Source organism: Mobula hypostoma, chromosome 6 (genome assembly GCF_963921235.1).
Source record: "Mobula hypostoma chromosome 6, sMobHyp1.1, whole genome shotgun sequence".
Classification (NCBI taxonomy): Eukaryota; Metazoa; Chordata; class Chondrichthyes; order Myliobatiformes; family Myliobatidae; genus Mobula; species Mobula hypostoma.
The window spans coordinates 537,666-565,412 of record NC_086102.1 but is presented as its reverse complement, the minus strand read 5'-3'; the positions used below and the strand labels follow the sequence as shown (position 1 = coordinate 565,412).

General features: G+C 47.4%; 1 protein-coding gene across 9 annotated transcripts in view; it reads right to left on the bottom strand.

Annotated features, from left to right (window-relative positions):
- Nucleotides 1-27,747, bottom strand: part of pknox1.1 (pbx/knotted 1 homeobox 1.1) — a 295,655-nt gene that overhangs the window by 202,617 nt on the left and 65,291 nt on the right. For 8 of the 9 annotated variants that reach the window (XM_063050187.1, XM_063050192.1, XM_063050191.1 and 5 more), the window contains one exon: nt 15,068-15,201. In XM_063050187.1, coding sequence (XP_062906257.1) covers nt 15,068-15,201 — 134 coding nt within the window. Of the gene's footprint in view, nt 1-15,067; nt 15,202-27,747 lie in introns of those variants that run through there. The other variant, XM_063050195.1, reaches the window with a different exon arrangement.

Here is a 27,747-nt window from a genome sequence, read left to right as displayed (position 1 = left end):
GATAGAGGTGTACAAGATAATAAGAGGAATAGATAGAGTGGGTAGCCAGCACCTCTTCCCCAGGGCACCACTGCTCAATACAAGAGGACATGGCTTTAAGGTAAGGGGTGGGAAGTTCAAAAGGGATATTAGAGGAAGGTTTTTTACTCAGAGAGTGGTTGGTGCGTGGAATGCACTGCCCGAGTCAGTGGTGGAAGCAGATACACTAGTGAAGTTTAAGAGACTACTAGACAGGTATATGGAGGAATCTAAGGTGGGGGCTTATATGGGAGGCAGGGTTTGAGGGTCGGCACAACATTATGGGCCGAAGGGCCTGTACTGTGCTGTACTATTCTATGTTCTATGTTCTATAAAATAGGTGCAGGAGTAGGTCATTCGGCCCTTCGAGCCTGCACTACCATTCAGTGTGATCATGGCTGATCATCCAACTCAAAACCCTGTACCTGCCTTCTCTCCATACCCCCTGATCCCTTTAGCCACAAGGGCCATATCTAACTCCTTCTTAAATATAGCCAATGAACTGGCCTCAACTGTTTCCTGTGGCAGAGAATTCCACAGATTCACCACTCTCTGTGTGAAGAAGCTTTTCCTCATCTCGGTCCTAAAAGGCTTCCCCTTTATCCTCAAACTGTGACCCCTCGTTCTGGACTTCCCCAACATCGGGAACAATCTTCCTGCATCTAGCCTGTCCAATCCCTTTGGGATTTTATACGTTTCAATAAGATCTCCCTTCAATCTTCTAAATTCCAGCGAGTATAAGCCTAGTCGATCCAGTCTTTCATCATATGAAAGTCCTGCCATCCCAGGATCAATCTGGTGATCCTTCTTTGTACTCCCTCTATGGCAAGAATGTCTTTCCTCAGATTAGGGGGCCAAAACTACACACAATACTCCAGGTGTGGTCTCACCAAGACCTTGTACAACTGCAGTAGTACCTCCCTGCTCCTGTACTCGAATCCTCTTGCTATGAATGCCAGCATACCATTCGCCTTTTTCACCGCCTGCTGTACCTGTATGCCCACTTTCAATGACTGATGTACAATGACACCCAGGTCTCGTTGTACCTCCCCTATTCCTAATCGGCCACCATTCAGATAATAATCTGTTTTCCTGTTTTTGCCACCAAAGTGGATAACCTCACATTTATCCACATTAAATTGCATCTGCCATGAATTTGCCTCCTCACCTAACCTATCTAAGTCACCCTGCATCCTCTTAGCATCCTCCTCATAGCTAACACTGCCGCCCAGCTTTGTGTCATCCGCAAATTTGAAGATGCTGCATTTAATTCCCTCATCTAAGTCATTAATATATATTGTAAACAACTGGGGTCCCAGCACTGAGCCTTGCGGTACCCCACTAGTCACTGCCTGCCATTCTGAAAAGGTCCCGTTTATTCCCACTCTTTGCTTCCTGTCCGCCAACCAATTCTCTATCCACATCAATACCTTACCCCCAATACCATGTGCTTTAAGTTTGCACACTAATCTCCTGCTTGGGACCTTGTCAAAAGCCTTTTCATCCTGTTTTTACCCTCACTGGCACATGGCACAGGCAGCAATCCAAAAATGAGTACCCTGGAGGTCCTGCTCCTCAGCTTTCTACCCAGCTCTCTAAAATCTCTTTTCAGGACATCTTTGCTTTTCCTTCCTTATGTCCCAACAGCATTGGTCCACGGATCATGCCAATTGATCCATAGATATCTGGAGGCTTTCAGCAGCCTCTGTGACAGTCCTGATGGTTCTTTCCTTTGTAGCCTCTGTAATGCCAAGGAGAGAGTAGGTTCTGCAGAGCAAGCAGTCAGCAAAACCTCTGCTCCCCACCTGACAACAATAGTTCACATGTTCTGGACTTGTCTATCAACATCTCCCTTGGCTACTGCCTCAATGATATGGACTACATCCCCTCGAACTACAGCCACTCCCACCAATGGCTTGCTGTAGACCACTTAACCGGCTGGTGTTCTGCTACTCTCCTGGTGGGGGAGTTTCTGGTGTTGGAAGGTTGTGAGCACCGTGGGGTGACTCAGGGCCAGGCTTCTCCTGCATCACACCAGGCGTAAATCCTGAGCGCTGTACTGCTCTCTCCTGCACATTTCACCTTGGCCTGATGTACCCATAGGCCATGCATGTTTTTGTAGATCTTGCGGGAAATGCATCTCTCACTCATAATCGATGGTCTGTTCACAAAGTTTGACATTCTTTGGTCCATTCTGACAGGGTGCTCATTCCTCCCCCCTCTTGGGCTCCCAAGGGCATGCCTCTGTAAATCTGCCTTGAAGGGTATCTTCCTCTCAAAAGATGCGGGTTGGGTTGTTAACACTTCCTGCCGCAGTTCCGTCTTATCAAGTGCTGGAACAACACGTTTCTACTCTAAGTTAAATTGAGCAGATTGGGCCATTACTTCCTCACATTTAGAAGGATAAGAAATCATCTCATTGTAACATTCAAAATCCTATCACTGGTAGGATGATAGGAATATCATCCTAATGAAACTTCGGTCACATCCAATGGGATCTCACCACCAAGCACATCTTTCCTTCTTCCACCCCACTTTCTGCGTTCCACAGGGGATCGCTCCCTTGTCCATTCATCCCTCCCCACTGATCTCCCTCCTGGCATTTATCCTTGAGAGCAGAACAACTGCTACATCTGCCCCTAAACCTCCTCCCTCACTACCATTCAGGGCCCTAAACAGTCCTTCCAGGTGAGGCGACACTTCACCTGTGAGTCTGTTGGGGTCATTTACTGTGTCTGATGCTCCCGATGTGGCCTCCTATAATATCGGGGAGACCCGACTTAGGATGGGAGATCGCTTCACTGAGCACCTACCAGAAAAAGCAGGATCTTCCAGTGGCCACCTATTTTAATTCCATTTCCCATTCCTATTCCAATATGTCCATCCATGGCTTCCTCAACACCTTATAGTTTGTTTGGGTAGCCTGCAACCTGATGGCATTAACATCAATTTCTCAAACTTCCAATAATGCCCACCACTCTCCCCCACTTCACCATTTTCCATCTCTCACCTTATCCCCTTGCCTGCCCATCGCCTTCCTCTGGTGCTCCTCCCCACTTTTCTTCCTTCCATGGCCTCCTGTCTCTTTCACCAACCAATTTCCCAGCTCTTTACTTCATCCTTCACCCTCCAGGTTTCAACTATCACCTCGTGTTTCTCTCTCCGCTCCCCCACCTTTTAAATCTACTCCTCAGCCTTTTTTTACACATCAGGCCGAAAAGTTTCGGCCTGATGTGTCAACTATACTCTTTTCCTAGATGCAGCCTGGCCTGCTGAGTTCCTCCAGCATTTTGTATGTATTGCTTAGATTTCCAGCATCTGCAAATTTTCTCTTATTCACTACTTGACAAGGTAAGTTCAGACTCAGATTCATTTATTTATGACTACGGCTTTATTGCTCATCACAGAAGAGACTGAGAGGTGATCTTATAAAGATGTAGAAAACCATAAAGGTATACATAGGGTAATCGTGTATGTTAGCGCAATGCGTCAGCAATCAGGATTCAATTCCATCTGCTGTGTCTGTATGCTCTGCACATGACCATGTGTGTTTCCTTCCGCCGTCCTAAGACATAGAGGTTGGAGTGAGCAAGTTGTGGTGCCGGAATCATGGTTACATTTGTGAGCTGTCCCCAGCTCATGCTCAGACTCTGTTGATCACTGACACAATCAATGCTTTTCACTGTATGTTTCACTGAGCATGTGAGAAATAAAGCTCATTTTTGAATTTACTCAGTCTTTTTCACAGGGATGGAGAATCAAGAACTAGAGTGAATGGGTTAAGATGAGAGGGGAAAGTCCACCAAGTTGAAGCAGTCCAGTACTTAATTTGACCAGCTTTTCATTGTCCACACTGCTGGTGCCGCACTCCCTGACTATGCACAGGATGCAGCAGCACCGACTTTCAGGCAAGGGATGGGGTGGTAGGTGTTTCCAAATGGTGGTACAGCAGTATTTGGTCCTTTGACATTGATGGTAGTTAGACAGAGATTTCTTCATGCTAGTCCCTTGTGATGATGAGGGAAGCATCATGGTATACTTTTATATTTGTTGGTCATGGCACCCAGTTCCCCAAGTGTTGGCCTGATACCTACCGAAGCTAGGATGTAGATTGCAATTAGAATGATGGTGGAGAACTACATGGTAGGTAAAATGATCAGTATTTAATTGCCAGACAAAAGAGGAGAGGAGAAGATGGCGACGCGATGCAGCTCGCAGCGGCCACTCCGGTGGTGATGTCTGTTATTTGCTAAGTAGGGTGCCGTGCACAATCCTGATTTGATGGAGATGTACGTGAGAGCATAGAGAAACATCTGAAATGCCTGCTTCGCTGCTGCTGCTACTGTGTGGTCCAAAATCTCCGGAGGGGAAGGCCCCGAGTCCTCGGCTTTGCTTGTTGCTCGGCGGGTGGGGTCGAAGCGCTCGGCAGAGGATGGTGCTTGGAGAGGCTGTGTCGGAGGGCTGGTCGGAGGCTCGAAGTTTTCGGACGGACTCAGAGTCCACTGCAGTCGGGTGCTTCCAATGGTGCTGCATCAGTAAGTTTGCAGTGCTTGGAGGTTCATAGCAGGGAGAGTTTCTCCCTTCTACCGTCTGCGTGAGATGATGAAGCTATCCAGCTTTGCACTGTTGTAACTATATGTTATAATTATGTGGTTTTGTCAGTTTTGGTCTTGGTTTGTCCTGTGTTTGTTGTGATATCATTCTGGAAGAACATTGTATCATTTTTTAATGCATGCATTTTTAAATGACAATAAACGAGGACTGAGTGTCCTCATAATCTAATATAGGTTGGGGGAACAAAATGGGACAAGGCTGTTATGTCTGAACACCATCCTGAGTATATCATATCTAGATAAGCATTTAAATTGCAAAGGCATAGAAAGCTATGCACCAAGTGCTGGTAAATGGAATAGGTATAATGGGTAAGGATTGGTTGCTATTGATATCGAAGGCCTAGGGCTTTATTTTTGGTACTATAGTACCAGATGGACTCTAGCTACTGGTACCTGATCTCATTCTAAACACTGTGCCTGCATGCTAACTCTTTGTTACATGTACACAAGCAGCCAGCCTGGTATCTCTAAAGAGTATTTAGTAAATTTTGTAGAACTGCACAAACACTTTTTATCTTCTTGACAATGTACTCTCCTTCCTAGCTGTATATCATCAATCTCACCTACCAATACCAGGAGAAGATAGAGAATGAGGTGTGACCAGAATCAGCCAATGCAGCTTTGCCCCTCATTGCTCCTCCCTGTAACTCCTTATTTCCCACTTCTTGCAGTAGTTCCTTCAGTACAGTATATTCATAAATATGCAAATTGGGAGTAGGAGTAGGGTATGACCCTTTGAACTTGGTCCACCATTCGAAATAATTATGACCAATCAAATGTAACAAACTTTAAATTCTGACTTCCACCTATCTACCTCATTATGATCTTGCATTTCCTCGTTTATCTGCACTACTCTTTCTCTGTAGCTTACACTTTTTTACTGTTTTACTTCCGGTGGCCCAATCAAATCGAGGGAGAAGGTTCTACCCAGGTGGGAAAGAGAGATTTAAAAAGGAATGCTTGGGGGTGCTTTTGGATTTTTCTGGGGTCCCAATCAACTCGAGAGAGGAGGGTTCACACAGGTCAGGGCGAGAGACTTAAAAAGGAACATTTGTGTGCTTTTGGCTTTTTCTGAATGACTCCAGGGCGGTGTTGTGTTCTTTGCATGAGATATGAAAACTCTGGGAACTCCCAACTGCAGCCAAGGTGGGGGTGAAACTAAAATTGCAGGGGATGGGAACCAGAGTGCCAGAACAGATAGTGGAGAAGTTGTGGAGACAGATGTTGTTAAGACCTCAAACAAAGTCAGGAATCAAAGGGTTCAGCACGGAGTGACTAATGTTCTGAGCTGCGTATATTTCAATGCAAAAAGTACTGTAGGAAAGGAAAAGGAGCTCATGGAATTATGATATTGTAGCCATTTAGCCATTAGTGAGACTTGGTTGCAGAACAGGCAGAACTGTCAACTCAATGTTCTGGGGTTCCGTTGTTTTAGACGCAACAGAGTGGGCGGGATTAAAGGGAAGGGTGGTGTTACTGGTCAGGAAAAAAAACAATGGCAGTGCTCAATCAGGACAGCCTGGAGAACACATCTAGCGAGGCTTTATGAGTGGAACTGAGGAATAGGAAAGGTATGAACACATTATTTCCAGTTCTTACTTAGAGTGAGACCTTCTTCTTTGTTAAAATTCTTTTCAAAGACGAAGGTCTCACTCTGAGTATGAACTGGAATTCAACTGCAAACAAGATGGGACAGTGGAAACTTGATTGGATGAGGACTAACCAATCAGAGGTACGTACTACATGGGGGGGGTGGGGTATACCACCGGACTAGACATGCCCAGGCATCATCCCTGATGAAGATGGCAAAGTTTGTCATCAAAATGTCAACTTTAATCAATACCTGTACCTGGCTGGAAACCTAAGAAGAGTCTATTCGTTATTGGAGGTATTCTAAGGGACTGGATATATGAGTATTTGGATAGACATGGCCTGATTACGGATAGTCAGCATGGCTTTGTATGCGAAAGGTCATGTCTAACAAATCTTATAGATCTTTTTTGAGGAAATTACCAGTAAAGTTGATGAAGGCAATGCTGTGATGTCGTCTACATGGACTTTAACAAGGTATTTACAAGGTCGCACAAGGGAGGTTGGTCTAGAAGGTTCAGTCATATGGCATTTAAGATGAAGTAGTAAATTGGATTAAACATTAGGTTTGTTGGAGAAGCAAGAGAGATAGAAGATGATTGCCTCTCTCACTGGAGGCCTGTGACTAGTGGTGTGCCACAGGGATAAGTGCAGGATCCATTGTTGTTTGTTATCTATATCAATGATCTGGATGATAATGTGGTTAACTGGATCAGCAAACTTATGGATGACACCAAGATTGGGAGTGTTGTGGGTAATGTGGAAGGCCATCATGGCTTGTAGTGGGATCTGGATCAGCTGGATTAATGGGCTAAAAAATGACAGATGGAATTTAATGCAGACAAGTGTGAGGTGTTGTACTTCAGTAGGACCAACCACGGTAGGTCTTACACAGTGAACGGTAGGGCACTGAGGAGTGTTCAGAACAAACGGATTTGGGAATACAGGTCCATAATTCATTGAAAGTGGCGTCATAGATAGATAGGGTTGTAAAGAAAGTTTTTGGCATGTTGGCCTTCATAAATCGAAGTATTGAGTACAGGAGATGGATGTTATGTTGAAGTTGTATAAGACGTTGGTAAGGCCTAATTTGGAGTACTGTGGGCAGTTTTGGTCAACTACCTAAAAGGAAAAATAGAAATAAGGTTGAAAGAGTACAGAGAAAATTTACACTAGAAGATGAGTTATAATTGAATGTGAGTACCTTGGATCATAAGTACATAGATCCCTGAAAGTGGTGTCACAGAGAGACGGAGGGGTGAAACAGGCTTTGGCATTCTCGTCTTCATCAGTCAGGGCACTGAGCTGGGATATTATGTTGCAATTGTAACATAAGTGAAACATTAGTGAGGTCACATCAGGAATATTGTTTCTAGTTTTGGCTACCGCATTAAAGAAAAAAAAATCATAGGTGTGCAAATAGTGCAATGAAGATTTATGAGTATGGTGCCAGGATTTAGCTTGAATTACAGGAAGAGTTTGGGTAAGCTAGGACTGGTAATGTAGGACATTGAAGGGTGACCTTAGGGGAGTACAAAATCATGAGGGGTCCCTTTCCAAGGGATAAGCAATCAAAAACTGGAGCACATGAGTTTACGGTAGGAATCTGATGGACAACTGCTTCACGCAAACACTGTAGTGGTGCGTGTATGGAACGAGCTGCCAAAGGAAGTAGTTGAGGGTGGATCAATAACAACATTTAAAAAGAAACTTGGACAAGTACATGGATAGGAAAGGCTAAGATGGATATAAGCAAATATGAGCAAATGGGAATAGCTCAGATGGGCACTTTGGTCACATGGATAAGTTGGGCTGAAGGGATTGTCTTCATTTAGATGTCTCCATGTCTGTATGACTAATCATCTTCCAATCTTCCAACTCCAGTGGATATGTGATCATTTTACGGTACACATTATTATTCTATTATTCTCTTACAATGGAAAGAAAACACTCGTTTTTAAAACTTGCACAATGAAACAAATTTAATTTTTCCTTTATGTATAACAACCCAAAAAATTACCTTGTTCAATTGCCTATTACTATGGGTTTTCACAGTGAAACTCATAATGTGACATATCATAGTGGCCATTTGCATCAACTCAATGTCCAAAGTGAGGAACATAAGACCGTAAGGCATAGAAGCAGAATTAGGCCATTCTGCCCATCGAGTCTGCACTGCCATTCCTGATCCCGGATCCCACTCAACCCCATACACCTGCCTTCTTGCCACATTCTTTGATGCCCTGACCGAACAGGAAATGAACAACTTGCGCCTTAATATACACATGGGCTTGCCCTCCCCCATAGTCTATGGAAGAGCATTCCACAGATTTACTACCCTCTAGCTAAACAAAAATACCTCCTCACTTCTGTTCTAAAGAGTTGCCTATCAATTTTGAGGCTGTGACTTCTAGTTTGAGATACCCCTGCCATAGGAAACATCCTTTCCACATCCACCCTATCTAGTTCTTTCTACACTCAGTAGGCTTCAATGAAAACCCCCCGCATTCTTCTAAATTCCAGTGATAACAGGCCCAAAGCTGTCAAACGCTCCTCATATGTTCACCCCTTCATTCCCACAATCATCCTCGGGAACCTCCTCTGGACTCCTTCCAATGACAACACATCCTTTCTGAGATATGGGCCCCAAAATAGTTGAGATACTCCAATAGTGGCCTGACTAGTGTCTGATAAAGGCTCAGCATTATCTCCATGCTTTTTTATTCTATTCCCCTTGAAATAAATACCAACATTGCATTTGCCTTCTTTGCCATAGACTCAACCTGTAAATTAACCTTCTGGGAGTCTTGCATGAGGACTCCAAAGTCCCTCTGCACCTCTGATGTTTGAACCTTCTCCTCATTTAGATATTAGTCTGCAGTGTTGCTCCTTTTACCAAAATGCAGTAACATCCGTTTCCCTAAACTGCCTTCCATCTACCACTTTATTGCCCATTCTTCCAATTTGTCTGTCCTGCTGCAATCACATTGCTTCCTCAGCACTACCTACCCCTCCACCTATCTTCGTATCATCAGCAGACTTTGCCATGAAGCCATCAATTCCATTTTCTAAACCACTGACAAACAATATGAAAAGTAGTGGTCCCAATACTGCCCCGTGAGGAACACAACTAGTCACCGGCAGCCAACCAGCAAAAGCCCCCTTTACTCCCACTTGCTTCCTCCTGCCAATCAGCCATTTCGCTATCCATGCCAGTATCTTTCCCGTAACAGCAAAGGATTTTATCTTATTCAGCAGCCTCATGTGTGGCACCTTATCAAATGCCTTCTGAAAATCCAAGTAAATAACATCCACTGCTTCCCCTTTATCCACCCTGCTTGTTACTTCCTTGAAGAACTCGAACAGATTTGTCAGGCAAAATTTCCCTTCACAGAAACGATGCTGACTTTGACTTATTTTATCATTAGTCTCTAAATTCCTCAAAACCTCACCCTTAAAAATAGACTCCTGTAGTCGCACTGATATGCAACGAGTGAAAGCTACGCACTGAGTCAAGCAGGGTCTGGTTGAACTGTTTACTGTTTCAATTCGCGCGCGCTTAAGTGCCCCTCCCAGCATCCCCTGCTCTTTGCGGGGTGGAAGTGACGTCGGCTTCCGGGCCGAGGTCTGCCCCGCACTCAGAGCCCTCTCGGTTGCCGCTGGATGCGGACTCGCCCGCGACTGCTGGAGCCGGTTCGCTTGCCGCTTGGGTGAGCCGCCACATGACCCCCCCCCCACTGAACTGGCGCTAGGAGGGGCAGAGCCCACAGCCTGCACACTGTCAGTTCTTTTAGGTGACTGGCCTCGTCGTTGTGGGGGTGACACCGCAACCGGACGTTCAAGGTCTAGATGCACCGGTTTGAGACAGTCAATGGTAAAAGTCTCTTCACGACCGCTGATGTTGAGAACGCAGGTCGTCCCATTATGGTGCACCACCTTGTAGGGCCCTTCGTATGGTTGCCGCAGGGGTGGTCTGTGCACGCCTTGGCGAACGAAAACATACCTGCTCTGTTGTAGGTCCTTGGGCACGAAAGAGGGTGTTGTTCCGTGATGGGACATCGGGACTGGGGCAAGGGTTCCAAGCCGCTCCCGGAGTTTAGTTAAGACCGCTGTAGGTGTGTCCTCCTGGCCAAGGGGTGCTGGCACAAACTCACCGGGAACTGTGGCGGGGAACCATAAACAAGTTCAGCCGATGATGCGACCAGGTCCTCCTTGGGTGCTGTGCGGATGCCAAGCAGCACCCAGGGGAGTTCATCAACCCAGTCTGGCCCTCGGAGGCATGCCATCAGGGCTGACTTCAAGTGCCTGTGGAAACGTTCCACCAGGCCGTTGGACTGCGGGTGGTAAGCAGTCGTTCGGTGGAGCTGGGTTCCGAGGAGTTGTGCCAGCGCAGACCACAAAGCCGATGTGAACTGCACACCCCTATCTGAAATGACGTGGGCTGGGAGTCCGAACCATGCCACCCAGGTGGTAATCAGGGCTCTGGCGCATGTCCGTGGCCGTGTCAGCGAGTGGGACAGCTTCCGGCCACCTCAGGAAGCTGTCCACCATGGTGAACAGGTATCTCGCTCCTCTCAAAACCGGCAGTGGGCCGACGATGTCCACGTGGACATGTTCAAACCTCCTATGTGTCGGCTGGAAGGGTTACAGTGGGGCCCTCACGTGCCTCTGGATTTTGGAGGTTTGACAGTGCGTGCCTGTCCTGGCCCAGTGCCCGACCTGCTTGCGTAGGCTGTGCCACACAAACCTGTCTGTGATCAGCCGGATGGTCGCCCGGGTGGAAGGGTGGGCTAAACCATGCAAAGCGTCAAAAACGCAGCGCCTCCAAGCGGTCGGGACAATGGGCTGGGTTGCCCGGTGGACACATCGCAAAGGAGCTCATTACCTTCGGGCCCAATGGGTGTGCCTTCGAGGCGGAGTGCTGAGATTGCGGTTCGGTACGCCAGCATCTCGCTGTCCAGTCGTTGTGCCTTAGCTAACGCTGCATAATCCACCCCTGGAGACAGAGAGTGCACTGATTGGACGGAGGTTCGTGACAGCGCGTCAGCTACCACATTGTTCTTCCCAGAGATGTGCTTGATCATGGTGGTAAACTCCGAGATGTACGATAGGTGGCGTTGCTGGTGGCCTGACTACGGGTCCAACACTTTGGAAAACGCGAAAGTGAGGGGCTTGTGGTCTGTGAAGACCGTGAACTCCCTCCCTTCCAGGAAATACCTGAAGTGCCAGATGGCAAGGTCCACAGCCAGCAGCTCTCTACCGAAAGCACTGTACTTAAGTTCCGGGGGTTGTGGGTGTTGGCTGAAAAAGGCGAGTAGTTTCCACTGGCCTTCGATGAGCTGCTCGAGCACGCCGCCAACTGCCGCGTCGGAGGCATCCACAGTGAGGGCAGTGGTGGACCAGGAGCATGGCGTTTGCTAGTATGTTCTTGGCTTGTTCAAAAGCCGCCGTCGCCTCCTCTGTCCAGGTGACCTCTTTGATCTTGCCGGACATCAAGCCGAAAAGAGGCCGCATGATCCGGGCCACTGAGGGCAGGAAACGGCGATAAAAGTTAACCATCCCAACAAATTCCTGCAGTCCTTTAACAGTGCTGGGTCTGGCGAATTGGTGGATGACTTCAACTTTTGCCGGCAGAGGCACAGCTCCATGGCGGTTGATCTGGTGTCCCAAGAAGTCAATGGCGGGTAGGCCGAACTGGCACTTGGCGGGGTTGATAGCCGGGCCGTAGTCGCTTAGGCGGCAGCAGAGCAGGCATAGATGTGCTAGATTTTCCTGGCGGGAGCGGCTGGCGATAAGTATGTCATCCAGGTAGATGAACAGAAAGTCCAGATCTTGCCCTACTGCGTCCATCAGGCGGTGGAACATCTGTGCCGCGTTTTTGAGCCCGAACGGTATCCTGAGGAACTCGAACAGGCCAAAGGGGGTAATGAGGGCTGTCTTGGGTACATCGTCCGGGTGGACTGGGAACTGATGATACCCTCGGACCAGGTCAATCTTCGAAAAGATGCGCACGCCGTGCAGGTTGGCCGTAAAGTCCTGGATGTGCGGTACCGGATAGCGATTGGATGTGGTGGCGTCATTCAGCCTCCCATAGTCGCCGCACGGTCTCCACCCTCCCGCGGACTTGGGCACCATATGGAGTGGGGAGGCCCACGGGCTGTCGAAACGCCACACAATCCCCATCTCCTCCATCTTCTTGAATTCCTCTTTCATGAGGCGGAGTTTGTCGGGCGGTTGCCTGCGAACCCGGGCATGAAGGGGAGGTCCCTGTGTGGGGATGTGGTGCATCACGCCGTGCATGGGGTCTGTTGAGGAAAACTGCGGCGTGATGATAGATGGGAACTCCGATAACACTCTGGCGAACTCGTTGTCGGAATAAGTGATGGAGTCCAAGTGTGGGGCCGGTAACCTGGCCTCACCGAGGGAGAAAGTCTGTAAAGTCTTCACATTGACCAATCGTCGTCCCTTCAAATCCACGAGCAGGCAGTGCGCCCCAGCAATGGCTATGATACTGCGGCCAGCGTAAATGTCCATGTAAAGCAGCTGGAACCGAACTGCAAGGGGATGGTTCTTGTGCCGTAGGTGCGGATAGTGCTGCTGTTGACTGCCGTAAGTTCCGGTCCTGTTCTTCTAGTTCGGGTATCGTGGCTCGAGGGGGGTAGGACACTGATTTCCGCCCCCGTGTCCACTAGGAATCTTCGCCTGGAGAGCTTGTCCCAAACGTAGAGGAGGCTATCACGGTGACCAGCCGCCGTAGCCATCAGCGACGGCTGGTCCTGGCATTTCCCTGGAACAAGCATGGCGGTCGGCAGCGGCGGGCCCCAGAACCCCACCTTTGATGGTAAAAACACCAAGACTCAGAAGTGGTGCCATCCCTTGGTGTGGGTGTTACGTGCTCCACTGCTGGGATGTGGGAGGGCTGGGCTTTTGGCCGTGCCGCAGCACTAATTTCGATGGTGGTTCCGCCATTTTGTTTGGCATGCCAAAGCATGTCCACGCGGGCAGGCACCCTGCGCGGGTCTCTGGAGTCTTCATCTGCTAGCAGGAGGCGGATGCCTTCTGGCATTTGCTCCAAGATCTGTTCAAAAAGCAGGCAAGGCTTATGTCCGTCTGCCAGTGCTAACATGTCGCTCATCAGGGCTGATGGCATGCGATCGCCCAGGCCATCCATATTCAGTAACCATGCGGCCCGTTCACGGCAGGAGAGGCCAAATGTGCGGATTAACAGGGTCTTGAGTGCGTCATACCTGTCTGTTGCCGGGAGCTGATGCGGAAAGTCGATAACGCGGCCCGCCGTCTCCTGGTTGAGGCGCCCACCACGTAGTAATACCTGGTGGTGTCTGAGACAATTTGCCTGACCTGGAACTGGGCCTAGGCTTGCTCGAACCAGACCAGAGGTTGAATGGTCCAGAAGGTTGGCATTTTAAGGGAAACTGCATTCTGCAGAGCCGAGTCGTTCATGCTGGGTCCAAATGCTGTTGGACCGTGAGGGTCACCAATGTAGTCGTGCTGATACGCAACGAGTGAAAGCAACGCACTGAGTCGAGCAAGGTCTAGTTGAACTGTTTACTATTTCAATCTGCACGTGCTTAAGTGCCCGCTCCCACCATCCCCCGCTCTTTGCAGGGCGGATGTGACGTTGGCTTCCAGGCCGAGGTCTGTCCCACACTCAGAGCAGCCCTCTCGGTTGCCGCTGGCTGTGGGCTCGCCCGGCACTGCTGGAGCCGGTTCGCTTGCCACATGGGCGAGCCACCACACTCCAAAACTTTCCCAACCACTAAGATTAGGCTAACTGGCCTATAGTTTCATTTCTTTTGCCTTACTCCCTTCTTAAAGAGTGGAGTAACACTTGAAATCTTCCAGTCCTCCAGGACCATGCCAGAATCAAGTGTTTCTTGAAAGTTCATGACCAATGCATCCGCAATATCATCAGGTATCTCTCTCAGGCCTCCGGGATGTAGTCCATCTGGTCCAGGTGAATTATCCACCTTAAGACTTTTGAGTTTGCCTCGCACTTTTTCTTTTGAAATAGCAACGGCACTCACTCCTGCTCCCCAACACTCATGCACCTCTGACACAATTCTACTGTCTTCCACAGTGAAGACAGATGCAAAGTACCCATTAAGTTCATCTGCCATTTCTTTGTCCCCCGTTACTACCTCACCAGCATAATTTTCCAGTGGTCCAATATCAACTCTGACCTCCCTTTTACTCTTTATTTAACTGAGAAAAACTTTTGGTATATTATTGGCCAGTCTGACCTTATATTTCTTCTTATTGCTTTTTTAGTTGCGTTATGTTGGATTTTAAAAGCTTCCCAATCATCCAACTTCTTATTCACTTTTCCTACCTTACATGCCCTTTTTTTGTATTTTACACAGTCCTTAACACGGTGGCCCACCCTTGCCATTTAAGAACATCTTCCTCTGTGGGACATATCTATCCTGCGCCTTGTGAACTATTCCCCAAAATTTCAGCCATCTCTGCCCTGTCGTCATCCCTGCCACCATCCTCCTCCAATCTACCTGGGCAAGCTCCTCTCTCACGCCTATGTAACTCCCTTTATTCCATTGTGATACTGATACATGTGAGATGTGCTTCTCCACATATGATGAACTGATCCAGAAATCTGAATTACCAGCAACCAATCTTGAGAGATAGTCTATTAAAATAACATAAAATGCTGGTAATGTATAACGCCGACAGAAAAAATGGCCCAATGGTATAGCTTCTCCTTAGAATGTAACAGTGGCAATTCCTTATCTGATAAAAATGTGATTGCCATCTCAGTCTATATTTTTATTTCCCCAAGATTAACTGGGTTTTTGGCATTTACAATGGTTTACCTGTAAATGGCTCCCTTATCAGCGTCCATAGATGTCTGTGACTCTGCGGGTACAGGACTTGATGCATCAGGATCTGATTTGGTGCAGCTGGAACCGGGCTCAGTGTTGCTAGTCATCTGTGGTACAACTGGCATCTGGAAATAAAAATCAAATGCAGCAGCTCAGAACTCTTCGAAACCTATTACGCTGAACGGCAAACTTAAGCAAGTGACTATCTCATACAAGTTATTAACAACTACTGCTGACACCCATCACATTAGTTGATCACACCAGCAGAACTGCTGGTCAAGAGATATGATGGCATCCTAGTGCTGGATACTTAGTGATGGAGCATATTTCAGCCAAATTTGAGAGGTTGCACTTTGGGAGATCAAATGTAAAGGGACAGTATCAGGGCTGTCAAGCGACAATATTAGGAATAACAGCAGAAAACCAATGGCTGCAGTTTCTGGGAGCAACTCAGGACATGCAGGAGAGATTCATCTCAAAGAAGAGGTATTCTAAAGGGAAGATGCGGCAACCATGGCTGGCAAGGGAAGTCAAAGAAGGCATAAGAGTGAAAAAGAGCGCATGTAATAGAGCAAAAGTTATTTATTTATTCAGATACAACATGGAATAGGTCCATTTGGCCCTTCAAGCCGTGCCACCCAAAAACACCCGATTTAACCCCAGCCTAATCACGAAGCAATTTACAATACATCTTTGGACTGAGGGAGAAAATCGAAGAAGCTGAAGAAAACCCACACATTCCGCAGGGAGGATATAGCAACATAGAAAACCTACAGCACAATATAGGCCCTTCAGCCCACAAATCTGTGCAGAACATGTCCTTACCTTAGAAATTACCTGGGGTTACCCATAGCCCTCTATTTTTCTAAGCTCCATGTACCCTGAGGTATACAAAATGTTAAGAGGAATAGATAATTGACAGCCAGCACCTCTTCCCCAGGGCACCCCTGCTCAATACAAGAGGACATGGCTTTAAGGTAAGGGGTGGGAAGTTCAAGGGGGATATTAGAGGAAGGTTTTTTACTCAGGGAGTGGTTGGTGCGTGGAATGCACTGCCTGAGTCAGTGGTGGAGGCAGATACACTAGTGAAGTTTAAGGGACAGGTATATGGAGGAATTTAAGATGTGGGGTTATATGGGAGGCAGGGTTTGAGGGTCGGTACAACATTGTGGGCCGAGGGGCCTGTACTGTGCTGTACTATTCAATGTTCTATGTACCTATTCAGGAATATCTTAAAAGACCCTATTCTATCCTCCTCCACCACCGTAATTGGCAGCCCAGTCCACGCAATCACCACTCTCTGTGTAAAAATCTTACCCCTGACATCTCCTCTGTACCCACTACTAAGCACCTTAAAACTGTGCCCTCTCGTGCTAGCCATTTCAGCCCTGGGTAAAAAGCCTCTGACTATCCACACGATCAATGCCTCTCATCGTCTTATACACCTCTAACAGGTCACCTATCATCCTCCGTCGCTCCAAGGAGAAAAGGCCAAGTTCACTCAACCTATTCTCATAAGGCATGCCCCCCCAATCCAGACAACATCCTTGAAAATCTCCTCTGCACCCTTTCTACGGTTTCCACATTCTTCCAGTAGTGAGGTGACCAGAATTGAGCACAGTACTCCAAGTGGGGTCTGACCAGGGTCCTATATAGCGGCAACATTACCTCTCGGCTCTTAAACTCAGTCCCATGGTTGATAAACCCCAATGCACCATATGCCTTCATAACCACAGAGTCGACCTCCACAGCAGCTTTGAGTGTCTGTTGGACTCTCATCCCAAGATCCCTCTGATCCTCCACACTGCCAAGAGTCTTACCATTAATACTATATTCTGCCATCATATTTGACCTACCAAAATGAACCACCTCATATTTGAACCCCATCTGCCACTTCTCAGACCAGTTTTGCATCCTATCAAAACTGCTGACAGCCCTCCACACTATCCACAACACCCCCAACCTTTGTGTCATCAGCAAATTTACTAACCTATCCCTCCATTTCTTCATCCAGGTCATTTATAAAAATCATGAAAAGTAGAGGTCCCCGAACAGATCTGTTGGTGACCAACCTCCATGCAAAATATGACCTGTTTACAACCACTCTTTGCCTTCTGTGGGCAAGCCAGTTCTGGATCCACAAGGCAACACAAAGCAACGTCCCCTTGGATCCCATGCCTCCTTAGTTTCTCAATAAGCCTTGCATGGGGTACCTTATCAAATGCCTTCCTGAAATCCATATACACATCTACTGCTCAACCTTCATCAATGTGTTTGGTCATATCCTCAAAAATTCAATCTGGCTTGTAAGGCACGACCTGCTTTTCACAAAGCCATGCTTACTATTCCTAAACAACAGGAATTCTGCAGATGCTGGAAATTCAAGCAACACACATCAAAGTTGCTGGTGAACGCAGCAGGCCAGGCAGCATCTATAGGAAGAGGCGCAGTCGACGTTTCAGGCCGAGACCCTTCGTCAGGACTAACTGAAGGAAGAGTGAGTAAGGGATTTGAAAGCTGGAGGGGGAGGGGGAGATGCAAAATGATAGGAGAAGACAGGAGGGGGAGGGATGGAGCCGAGAGCTGGACAGGTGATAGGCAGAAGGGGATATGAGAGGATCATGGGACAGGAGGTCCGGGAAGAAAGACATTCAAAGCGATCGCGCAACCACCAACTGTGACTCCAGCCTTGAACTCCAGGCCGGGTCTTTATGTGCTGCTGTTGTGACTCCCGTCTCCCCTTCCCCCACCACCACTCCGCAGCCCCGTCTTCCTCAGATCCCACCGTCAACTCCTGGGCCCTCAGAGGCTCCATCTTCCTCTCACCCCAACCCTCCCCTCTCCACTGACACCCCCAGCCTCCCCCCTCCCCGCTCTGATCCCAGCTCTCATCCGTGCCGGGTCTTTACCATCTCCTCCGACCTTCAACTGTCGGAGGCAGAACGCTCTGTTCTCAGTAAGGGCCTCACGTTTGTCCCCCTTCGCCCACACCTCAGCGAGTTCCGTGTTCGCCACGATGCGGAACTTTTCTTCCGCCGTCTCCGTCTCCGAGCCTACTTCTTTGGCAAGGACTCTTCCACCCCCACCGATGACCCCTTCTCCCGTCTTCAACCCTCCTCTTCTTCATGGACACCCCGCTCTGGTCTTCTGCCTGCTCTGGATCTCTTTATTGCTAACTGCCGACGGGACATCAACCGTCTCGACTTCACCGCACCTTGTCCCCATTCCAACCTCACTCCTTCGGAATGCTCTGCTCTCCACTCCCTCGGCACTAATCCTAACATTATTATTAAACCCGCTGATAAAGGGGGTGCTGTTGTAGTCTGGCGTACTGACCTCTACCTTACCGAGGCACAGCGACAACTCGCGGATACCTCTTCTTATTTACCCCTCGATCGTGACCCCACTAAGGAGCACCAGGCCATTGTCTCCCACACTATCAACGACTTTATCCGCTCAGGGGATCTCCCATCCACTGCTACCAACCTTATAGTTCCCACACCCCGCACTTCCCGTTTCTACCTCCTACCCAAGATCCACAAACCTGCCTGTCCTGGCCGACCTATTGTCTCAGCTTGCTCCTGCCCCACCGAATTCGTTTCTGCATACCTCGACACTGTTTTATCACCCCTTGTTCAATCCCTTCCGACCTATGTTCGTGACACTTCTCACGCTCTTAAACTTTTCGATGATTTTAAGTTCCCTGGCCCCCACCGCTTTATTTTCACCATGGATGTCCAGTCCCTATATACTTCCATCCCCCATCAGGAAGGTCTCAAAGCTCTACGCTTCTTTTTGGATTCCAGACCTAATCAGTTCCCCTCTACCACCACTCTGCTCCGTCTAGCAGAATTAGTCCTTACTCTTAATAATTTCTCCTTTTGCTCCTCCCATTTCCTCCAAACTAAAGGTGTAGCTATGGGCACCCGTATGGGTCCTAGCTATGCCTGCCTTTTTGTTGGGTTTGTGGAACAATCTATGTTCCGTGCCTATTCTGGTATCTGTCCCCCACATTTCCTTCGCTACATCGACGACTGCATTGGCGCTGCTTCCTGCACGCATGCAGAACTCGTTGACTTTATTAACTTTGCCTCCAACTTTCACCCTGCCCTCAAGTTTACCTGGTCCATTTCCGACACCTCCCTCCCCTTTCTAGATCTTTCTGTCTCTGTCTCTGGAGACAGCTTATCCACTGATGTCTACTATAAGCCTACTGACTCTCACAGCTATCTGGACTATTCCTCTTCTCACCCTGTCTCTTGCAAAAACGCCATCCCCTTCTCGCAATTCCTCCGTCTCCGCCGCATCTGCTCTCAGGATGAGGCTTTTCATTCTAGGACGAGGGAGATGTCTTCATTTTTTAAAGAAAGGGGCTTCCCTTCCTCCACTATCAACTCTGCTCTTAAACGCATCTCCCCCATTTCACGTACATCTGCTCTCACTCCATCCTCCCGCCACCCCACTAGGAATAGGGTTCCCCTGGTCCTCACCTACCACCCCACCAGCCTCCGGGTCCAACATATTATTCTCCATAACTTCCGCCACCTCCAACGGGATCCCACCACTAAGCATATCTTTCCCTCCCCCCCTCTCTCTGCATTCCGCAGGGATCGCTCCCTACACAACTCCCTTGTCCATTCGTCCCCCCATCCCTCCCCACTGATCTCCCTCCTGGCACTTATCCGTGTAAGCGGAACAAGTGTTACACATGCCCTTACACTTCCTCCCTTACCACCATTCAGGGCCCCAAACAGTCCTTCCAGGTGAGGCATCACTTCACCTGTGAGTCGACTGGGGTGATATACTGCGTCCGGTGCTCCCGATGTGGCCTTTTATATATTGGTGAGACCCGACGCAGACTGGGAGACCACTTTGCTGAACATCTACGCTCTGTCCGCCAGAGAAAGCAGGATCTCCCAGTGGCCACACATTTTAATTCCACATCCCATTCCCATTCTGACATGTCTATCCACGGCCTCCTCTACTGTAAAGATGAAGCCACACTCAGGTTGGAGGAACAACACCTTATATTCCGTATGGGTAGCCTCCAACCTGATGGCATGAACATTGACTTCTCTAACTTCCGCTAGGCCCCACCTCCCCCTCGTACCCCATCTGTTACTCTTTCTTATGCACACATTCTTTCTCTCACTCTCCTTTTTCTCCCTCTGTCCCTCTGAATATACCTCTTGCCCATCCTCTGGGTCACCCCCCCCACCCCCCCCGTCTTTCTTCCCGGACCTCCTGTCCCATGATCCTCTCGTATCCCCTTCTGCCTATCACCTGTCCAGCTCTCGGCTCCATCCCTCCCCCTCCTGTCTTCTCCTATCATTTTGCATCTCCCCCTCCCCCTCCAGCTTTCAAATCCCTTACTCACTCTTCCTTCAGTTAGTCCTGACGAAGGGTCTCGGCCTGAAACGTCGACTGCGCCTCTTCCTATAGATGCTGCCTGGCCTGCTGCGTTCACCAGCAACTTTGATGTGTGTTGCTTACTATTCCTAATCATATTATGCCCCTCCAAATGTTTATAAATCCTGCCTCTCAGGATTTTTTCCATCAACTTATCTACCTCTGAAGTAAGACTCATAGAACATGGAACATAGAATAGTACAGCACATTACAGGCCCTTTGGCCCACAATGTTGTGCTGACCCTCAAACCCTGCCTCCTATATAACCCCCCACCTTAAATTCCTCCGTATACCTGTCCAGTAGTTTCTTAAATTTCACAAGTGTATCTGCCTCCACCACTGACTCAGGCAACTGCATTCCACGCACCAACTACTCTCTGAGTAAAAAACGTTCCTCTAATATCCCCCTTGAACTTCCCACCCCTTACCTTAAGGCCATGTCCTCTTGTATTGAGCAGCGGTGCCCGAGGGAGGAGGTGCTGGTTATCCACTCTATCTATTCCTCTTAATATCTTGTATCCCTCTATCATGTATCCTCGCATCCTCCTTCTCTCCAAAGAGTAAAGCCCTAGCTCCCTTAATCTCTGATCATAATCCATACACTCTAAACCAGGCAGCATCCTGGTAAATCTCCTCTGTACCCTTTCCAATGCTTCCACATCCTTCCTACAGTGAGGCAACCAGAACTGGACACAGTACTCCAAGTGTGGCCTCACCAGAGTTTTATAGAGCTGCATCATTACCTCACAACTCTTAAACTCTATCCCTCGACTTATGAAAGCAAACACCCCATAAGCTTTCTTAACTACCTGTGAGGCAATTTTCAGGGCTCTGTGGACATGTACCCCAAGATCCCTCTGCTCCTCCACACTACCAGGTATCCTGCCATTTACTTTGTACTCTGCCTTGGAGTTTCTCCTTCCAAAGTGTACCACCTCACACTTCTCTGGGTTGAACTCCATCTGCCACTTCTCAGCCCACTTCTGCATCCTATCAATGTCTCTCTGCAATCTTCGACAATCCTCTACACTATCCACAACACCACCAACTTTTGTGTCATCTGCAAACTTGCCAAACCACCCTTCTACCCCACATCCAGGTCGTTAATAAAAATCACGAGAAGTAGAGGTCCCAGAACCGATCCTTGTGGGACACCACTAGTCACAACCCTCCAATCTGAATGTACTCCCTCCACCACGACCCTCTGCCTTCTGCAGGCAAGCCAATTCTGAATCCACCTGGCCAAACTTCCCTGGATCCCATGCCTTCTGACTTTCTGAATAACCCTACCGTGTGGAACCTTGTCAAATGTCTTACTAAAATCCATATAGATCACATCCACTGCACTACCCTCATCTATATGCCTGGTCACCTCCTCAAAGAACTCTATCAGGCTTGTGAGATATGATCTGCCCTTCACACAGCCATGCTGACTGTCCCTGATCAGACCATGATTCTCTAAATGTCCACAGATCCTATCTCTAAGAAACTTTTCCAACAGCTTTCCCACCACAGACGTAAGGCTCACTGCTCTATAATTACCCGGACTATCCCTACTACCTTTTTTGAACAAGGGGACAATATTCGCCTCCCTCCAATCACTGGTGTATAATTTCATGGGCTACCTCTACTCCCTTTCTTGAATAAGGGAACAACATTCGCAACCCTCCAATCCTCTGTAACCTCTCCCGTTCACATTGATGATGCAAAGATCATCGCCAGAGGCTCAGCAATTTCCTCCCTCACCTCCCACGGTACATTTTGTCCGGTCCCGGTGACTTATCCAACTTGATGCTTTCCAAAAGCTCCAGTACATCCTCTTTCTTAATATCTATATGCTCAAGCTTTTCAGTCTGCTGTAAGTCACCCCTACAATCACCAAGATCCTTTTCCATAGTAAATACTGAAGCAAAGTACTCATTAAGAACCTCTGCTATCTCCTCTGGTTCCGTACACATTTTTCCACTGTCACACTTGATTGGTCCTATTCTCTCACATCTTATCTCCTTGCTCTTCACATACTTGTAGAAGAGATACTGACTTTCTCCAGATTAGGTTGGAATTGAGCTCTGAGCTGTAGTAGCGTCGTGCTATGCGACCGGACCTAGAGGATTGGGAAGCTTTTAAAAGCAAAAGAAAGCAACTAAAAAGTCATAGAGAGAGAAAAGATGAAATATAACCATATAACAATTACCGCACAGAAACAGGCCATCACGGCCCTTCTAGTCCGTGCCGAACTCCTACTCTCACCTAGTCCCACTGACCTGCATTCAGCCCATAACCCTCCATCCCTTTCCTGTCCATATAGCTGTCCAATTTAACTTTAAACGACAACATCGAACCGGCCTCAACCACTTCTGCTGGAAGCTCGTTCCACACAGCTACCACTCTCTGAGTAAAGAAGTTCCCCCTCATGTTACCCCTAAACTTTTGCCCTTTAACTCTCAACTCATGTCCTCTTGTTTGAATCTCCCCCACTCTCAATGGAAAAAGCCTATCCACATCAACTCTATCTATCCCCCTGATAATTTTAAATACCTCTATCAAGTCCCCCCTCAACTTTCTAAGTGCCAAAGAATACAGACACAACTTGTTCAACCTTTCTCTGTAACTTAGGTGATGAAACCCAGGTAACATTCTAGTAAATCTTCTCTGTACTCTCTTTATTTTGTTGACATCTTTCCTATAATTCGGTGACTAAAACTGTACACAATACTCCAAATTTGACCTCACCAATGCCATGTACAATTTTAACATTACATCCCAACTCCTTTACTCAATGCTCTGATTTATAAAGGCCAGCATACTAAACGCTTTCTTCACCACCCTATCCACATGAGATTCCACCTTCATGCTGACTGTCCCTGATCAGACCATGATTCTCTAAATGCCCGTATATCCTATCTCTAAGAATCTTTTCCAACAGCTTTCCCACCACAGACGTAAGGCTCACTGGTCTATAATTACCCAGGCTATCCGTACTACCTTTTTTGAACAAGGGGACAACATTTGCCTCCCCCCAATCCTCCGGTACCATTCCCGTGGACAACGAGGACATAAAGATCCTAGCCAGAAGCTCAGCAATCTCTTCCCTCGCCTCGTGGAGCAGCCTGGGGAATATTACCTCTGGCCCTGGGGACTTATCCATCTTAATGTATTTTAACAACTCCAACACCTCCTTTCCCTTCATATCAACATGCTCCAGAACATCAACCTCACTCATATTGTCCTCACCGTCATCAAGTTTCCTCTCATTGGTGAGAATACCGAAGAGCAGTATTCATTGAGGACCTCGCTCACTTCCACAGCCTCCAGGCACATCTTCCCACCTTTATCTCTAATCGGGCCTACCTTCATTCCTGTCATCCTTTTGTTCTTCACATAATTGAAGAATGCCTTGGGGTTTTGGGCCGAGAGTCTTCAGACTGGAAAGGAAGGGGGAAACTGCCAGAATAAAAAGGTGGGGGGAGAGGAAGGAAGCTGGCTAGAAGGTGATAGGTGAAGCCAAGTGGGTGGCAAAGGTAAAGGGCTGGAGAAGAAAGAATCTTGTTGGAGAGGAGAGTGGACCATGGGCGAAAAGGAAGAAGGGCCACCAGGGGTAGTGATAGGCAGGTGAGGAGAAGAGGTTAGAGGCCAATATGGGGAATAGAAGAAGAGGGACGGGGGAGGAAAAAAAAATTACCTGAAGGAGAAATTGATGTTCATGCCACTGTTGGAAGCTACCTAGACGGAATATGGGGTTTTGCTCCTCCACCCTGACAGTAGTCTCATTGTGGCAAAGTAGCAGCCCTTTACCTTTTCCACCCATCTGGCATCACCTATAATCTTGAAGCTAGTCCTCTTTCCATCCTCCCACCTTTTTATTCTGGCATCTTCTTACTTCATTTTCAGTTCTGAAGAAGGGTCTCAGCCCGAAACGCAAACAGTTTATTCATTTCCATGTGCTCTGTGTGTGTCTGGCATGGATAGTAGATTGGCTGACTTGCAGGAGGCAAAGTGTGGTAATAAAGGGGGCCATTTCTGCTTGGCTGCCAGTGACTAGTGGTGTTCCGAAGGGGTCAGTACTGGGACCACTTCCTTTCACATTATATGTTAATGATTTTGATGATGGAATTGATGATACAAAGATACAGTAGTGGAGGGGCAGGTAGAGCTGAGGAAACAGGGTGTCTGCAAAAGGACTTAGACAGATTGGGATAACAGGCAAAGAATTTTCAGATAGTATACTGTGTCAGGGAGTGCTTGATCATGCACTTTGGTAGAAGTAAAGGCATAAAGTATTTTCTAAACGGGGAGAAAATTATAACAACATAGAATACAAAACAATGCAGCACAGGAACAGGACTTTCGTCCCATGATGTTGGGCAGAACTAATGAAACTAATAGTTAAATACTAACTAAACTAATCCTTTCTGCCTACGCAATGTCCATATCCCTCCAACTGTAACAGAGTAAAATTAGTGGGAGGTTTTAACTTCCCTAATATTGACCAGGACAATCATAGTGTAAAAGGCTTGGATCCAGCAGAATTTGTGAAATGTGTCGAAGAAAACTTCCTTTATCAATAGAAAGAGACACCTACTAGAGGGGATAGAACACCAGATCTCCTGAGTAATGAGGGAGGGCAAGTGGCAGAAATATCTGTCAGCACGCACTCTGACGAGTGACCATAATTCTATTAGTTTTAAAATAGTTATGGAGAAGGATACATCAAATGCTGGAGGAACTTAGCAAGTCAGGCAGCATCAAAGGAAAGAAATACTGAGGTACAGTGAAAAACTTTATTTTGCATGCCACCCATACAGATCATTTTAAAATATGTATATCAGGGCAGTACGAAGAAAGAATAATACAAATGAAGAATAAGGAGTTACAGTTACAGAAAAGTGCAGTGCAGGCAGACAATAAGGTGCAAGACCATAACGAGGTAGACTGTGAGGTCCAGAGTCCATGTTATCAGATAATTATGTGGTCTTATGACAGAATAGAAGCCATCCTGGTGTTACGAGTTTGTAGGCTTTGTATCTTTTGCCCAATGGGAAAGGAGGGAAGAGAGAATGTCAGGGGTGAGTGGGTTAAGAACATAAGAATATAAGAAATAGGAGCAGGAGTCGGCCATCCGGCCCATCGAGCCTGCCCTGCCATTCAATAAGATCATGGCTGGTCTGTCCGTAAACTCAGCTCCATCTACCTGCCTTTTCCCCATAACCCTTAATTCCCCTACTATGTAAAAATCTATCTAACTGTATCTTAAATATATTTAGTGAAGAAGCCTCAACTGCTTCCCTGGGCAGAGAATTCCACAGATTCACCACTCTCTGGGAAAAACAGTTTCTCCTCGTCTCCGTCCTAAATCTTCTCCCCTGAACCTTGAGGCAATATCCCCTAGTTCTAGTCTCACCTACCAATGGAAACAACTTTCCTACTTCTTTCTTATCTATCCCTCCCAACATTTTGTATGTTTCTATAAGATCTCCTCTCATTCTTCTGAACTCCAGAGAGTATAGTCCCAGGCGACTCAATCTCTGCTCATAGGTTAACCCCTTCATCCCTGGAATCAACCTGGTGAACCTCCTCTGCACTGCCTCCAAAGCCAGTATATCCTTCCTCAAATACGGAGACCAGAACTGCACACAGTACTCCAGGCACGGCCTCACCAGTACCCTGTATAGTTGCAGCATGATCTCCCTGTTCTTGAATTCAATCCCTCTAGCAATGAAGGCCACATTCCGTTTGCCTTCTGAATAACCAGTTATATCTGCAAGCCGACTTTTTGCGATTGATTGATTATATTCTAAAGTCATAGAGACTGAAATCAGGAGGGCTAAAGGAAGATATGAGGCTGCTCCAACAGACAAGGGGAAGGAGAATCCCAAGAGCTTCTTCAGGTATTACTGAAACTTGGCTGAGAGAGGAGCAGGAATGGGTGATTAGTATATCAGGTTTTTGAAGATTTAGAAAAGATAAGAGGAGGTAAACTGGGGATGAGGGAGGTTGCACTAGTAATCAGGGACAATCACACAGCTGTATTCAGAGGAGGCATAATGGATCGGTAAGACACTGAGTCCATTTGGGTAGAACTCAGGAACAGGAAGGATGCAATCACACTGATGGGATTGTAGCCACTGGGACGTTGAGGAACAGATACGTAATGAGCTTAAGGAAATGTGTAAAAACGATAGGGTTGTTGTCTCTGGGGATTTCAACTTCCCTAACATAAACTGCAATTTTCTTCATGGAAGGGGGTTTAGATGGGGCAGAATTTCTCAAGTGTATCCAGGAAGGTTTCTGTTTTTCCTGTTTTTCCAAGAGAGGCTTTGAGGAAAGAGAAGCAGAATAAATGGTGTAAAGACCGTAAGGTAGAAGGGCTGAAATGTGTGTACCTCAATACAAGAAGCATCAGGAACAAAGGTGATGAACTGAGAGCTTGGATACATACATGGAATTATGATGTAGTGGCCATTACAGAGACTTGGCTGGCACCAGGGCAGGAATGGATTCTCAATATTCCTGGATTTCAATGCTTTAAAAGGGATAGAGAGGGCGGAAAAAGGGGAGGAGGGGTGGCATTACTGGTCAGGGATACTATTACAGCTACAGAAAGGGTGGGTAATGTAGCAGGATCCTCTTTTGAGTCAATATGGGTGGAAGTCAGGAACAGGAAGGGAGCAGTTACTCTACTGGGGGTATTCTATAGGCGCCCTGGTAGCAGCAGAGATACCGAGGAGCAGATTGGGAGGCAGATTTTGGAAAGGTGCAAAAATAACAGGGTTGTTATCATGGGTGACTTTAACTTCCCCAATATTGATTGGCACCTGATTAGTTCCAAGGGTTTAGGTGGGACAGAGTTTGTTAAGTGTGTCCAGGACGGATTCCTAGCACAGTATGTGGACAGGCCGACCAGGGGGAATGCCATACTAGATCCAGTACTAGGTAATGAACCGGGTCAGGTCACAGATCTCTCAGTGTGTGAGCATCTGGGGGACAGTGACCACCGCTCCCTGGCCTTTAGCATTATCATGGAAAAGGATGGAATCAGAGAGGACAGGAAAACTTTTAATTGGGGAAAGGCAAATTATGAGGCTGTAAGGCTAGAACTTGCGGGTGTGAATTGGGATAATGTTTTTGCAGGGAAATGTACTATGGATATGCGGTCGATGTTTAGAGATCTCTTGTGGGATGTAAGGGATAAATTTGTCCCGTTGAGGAAGATAAAGAATGGTAGGGTGAAGGAACCATGGGTGACAAGTGAGGTGGAAAAT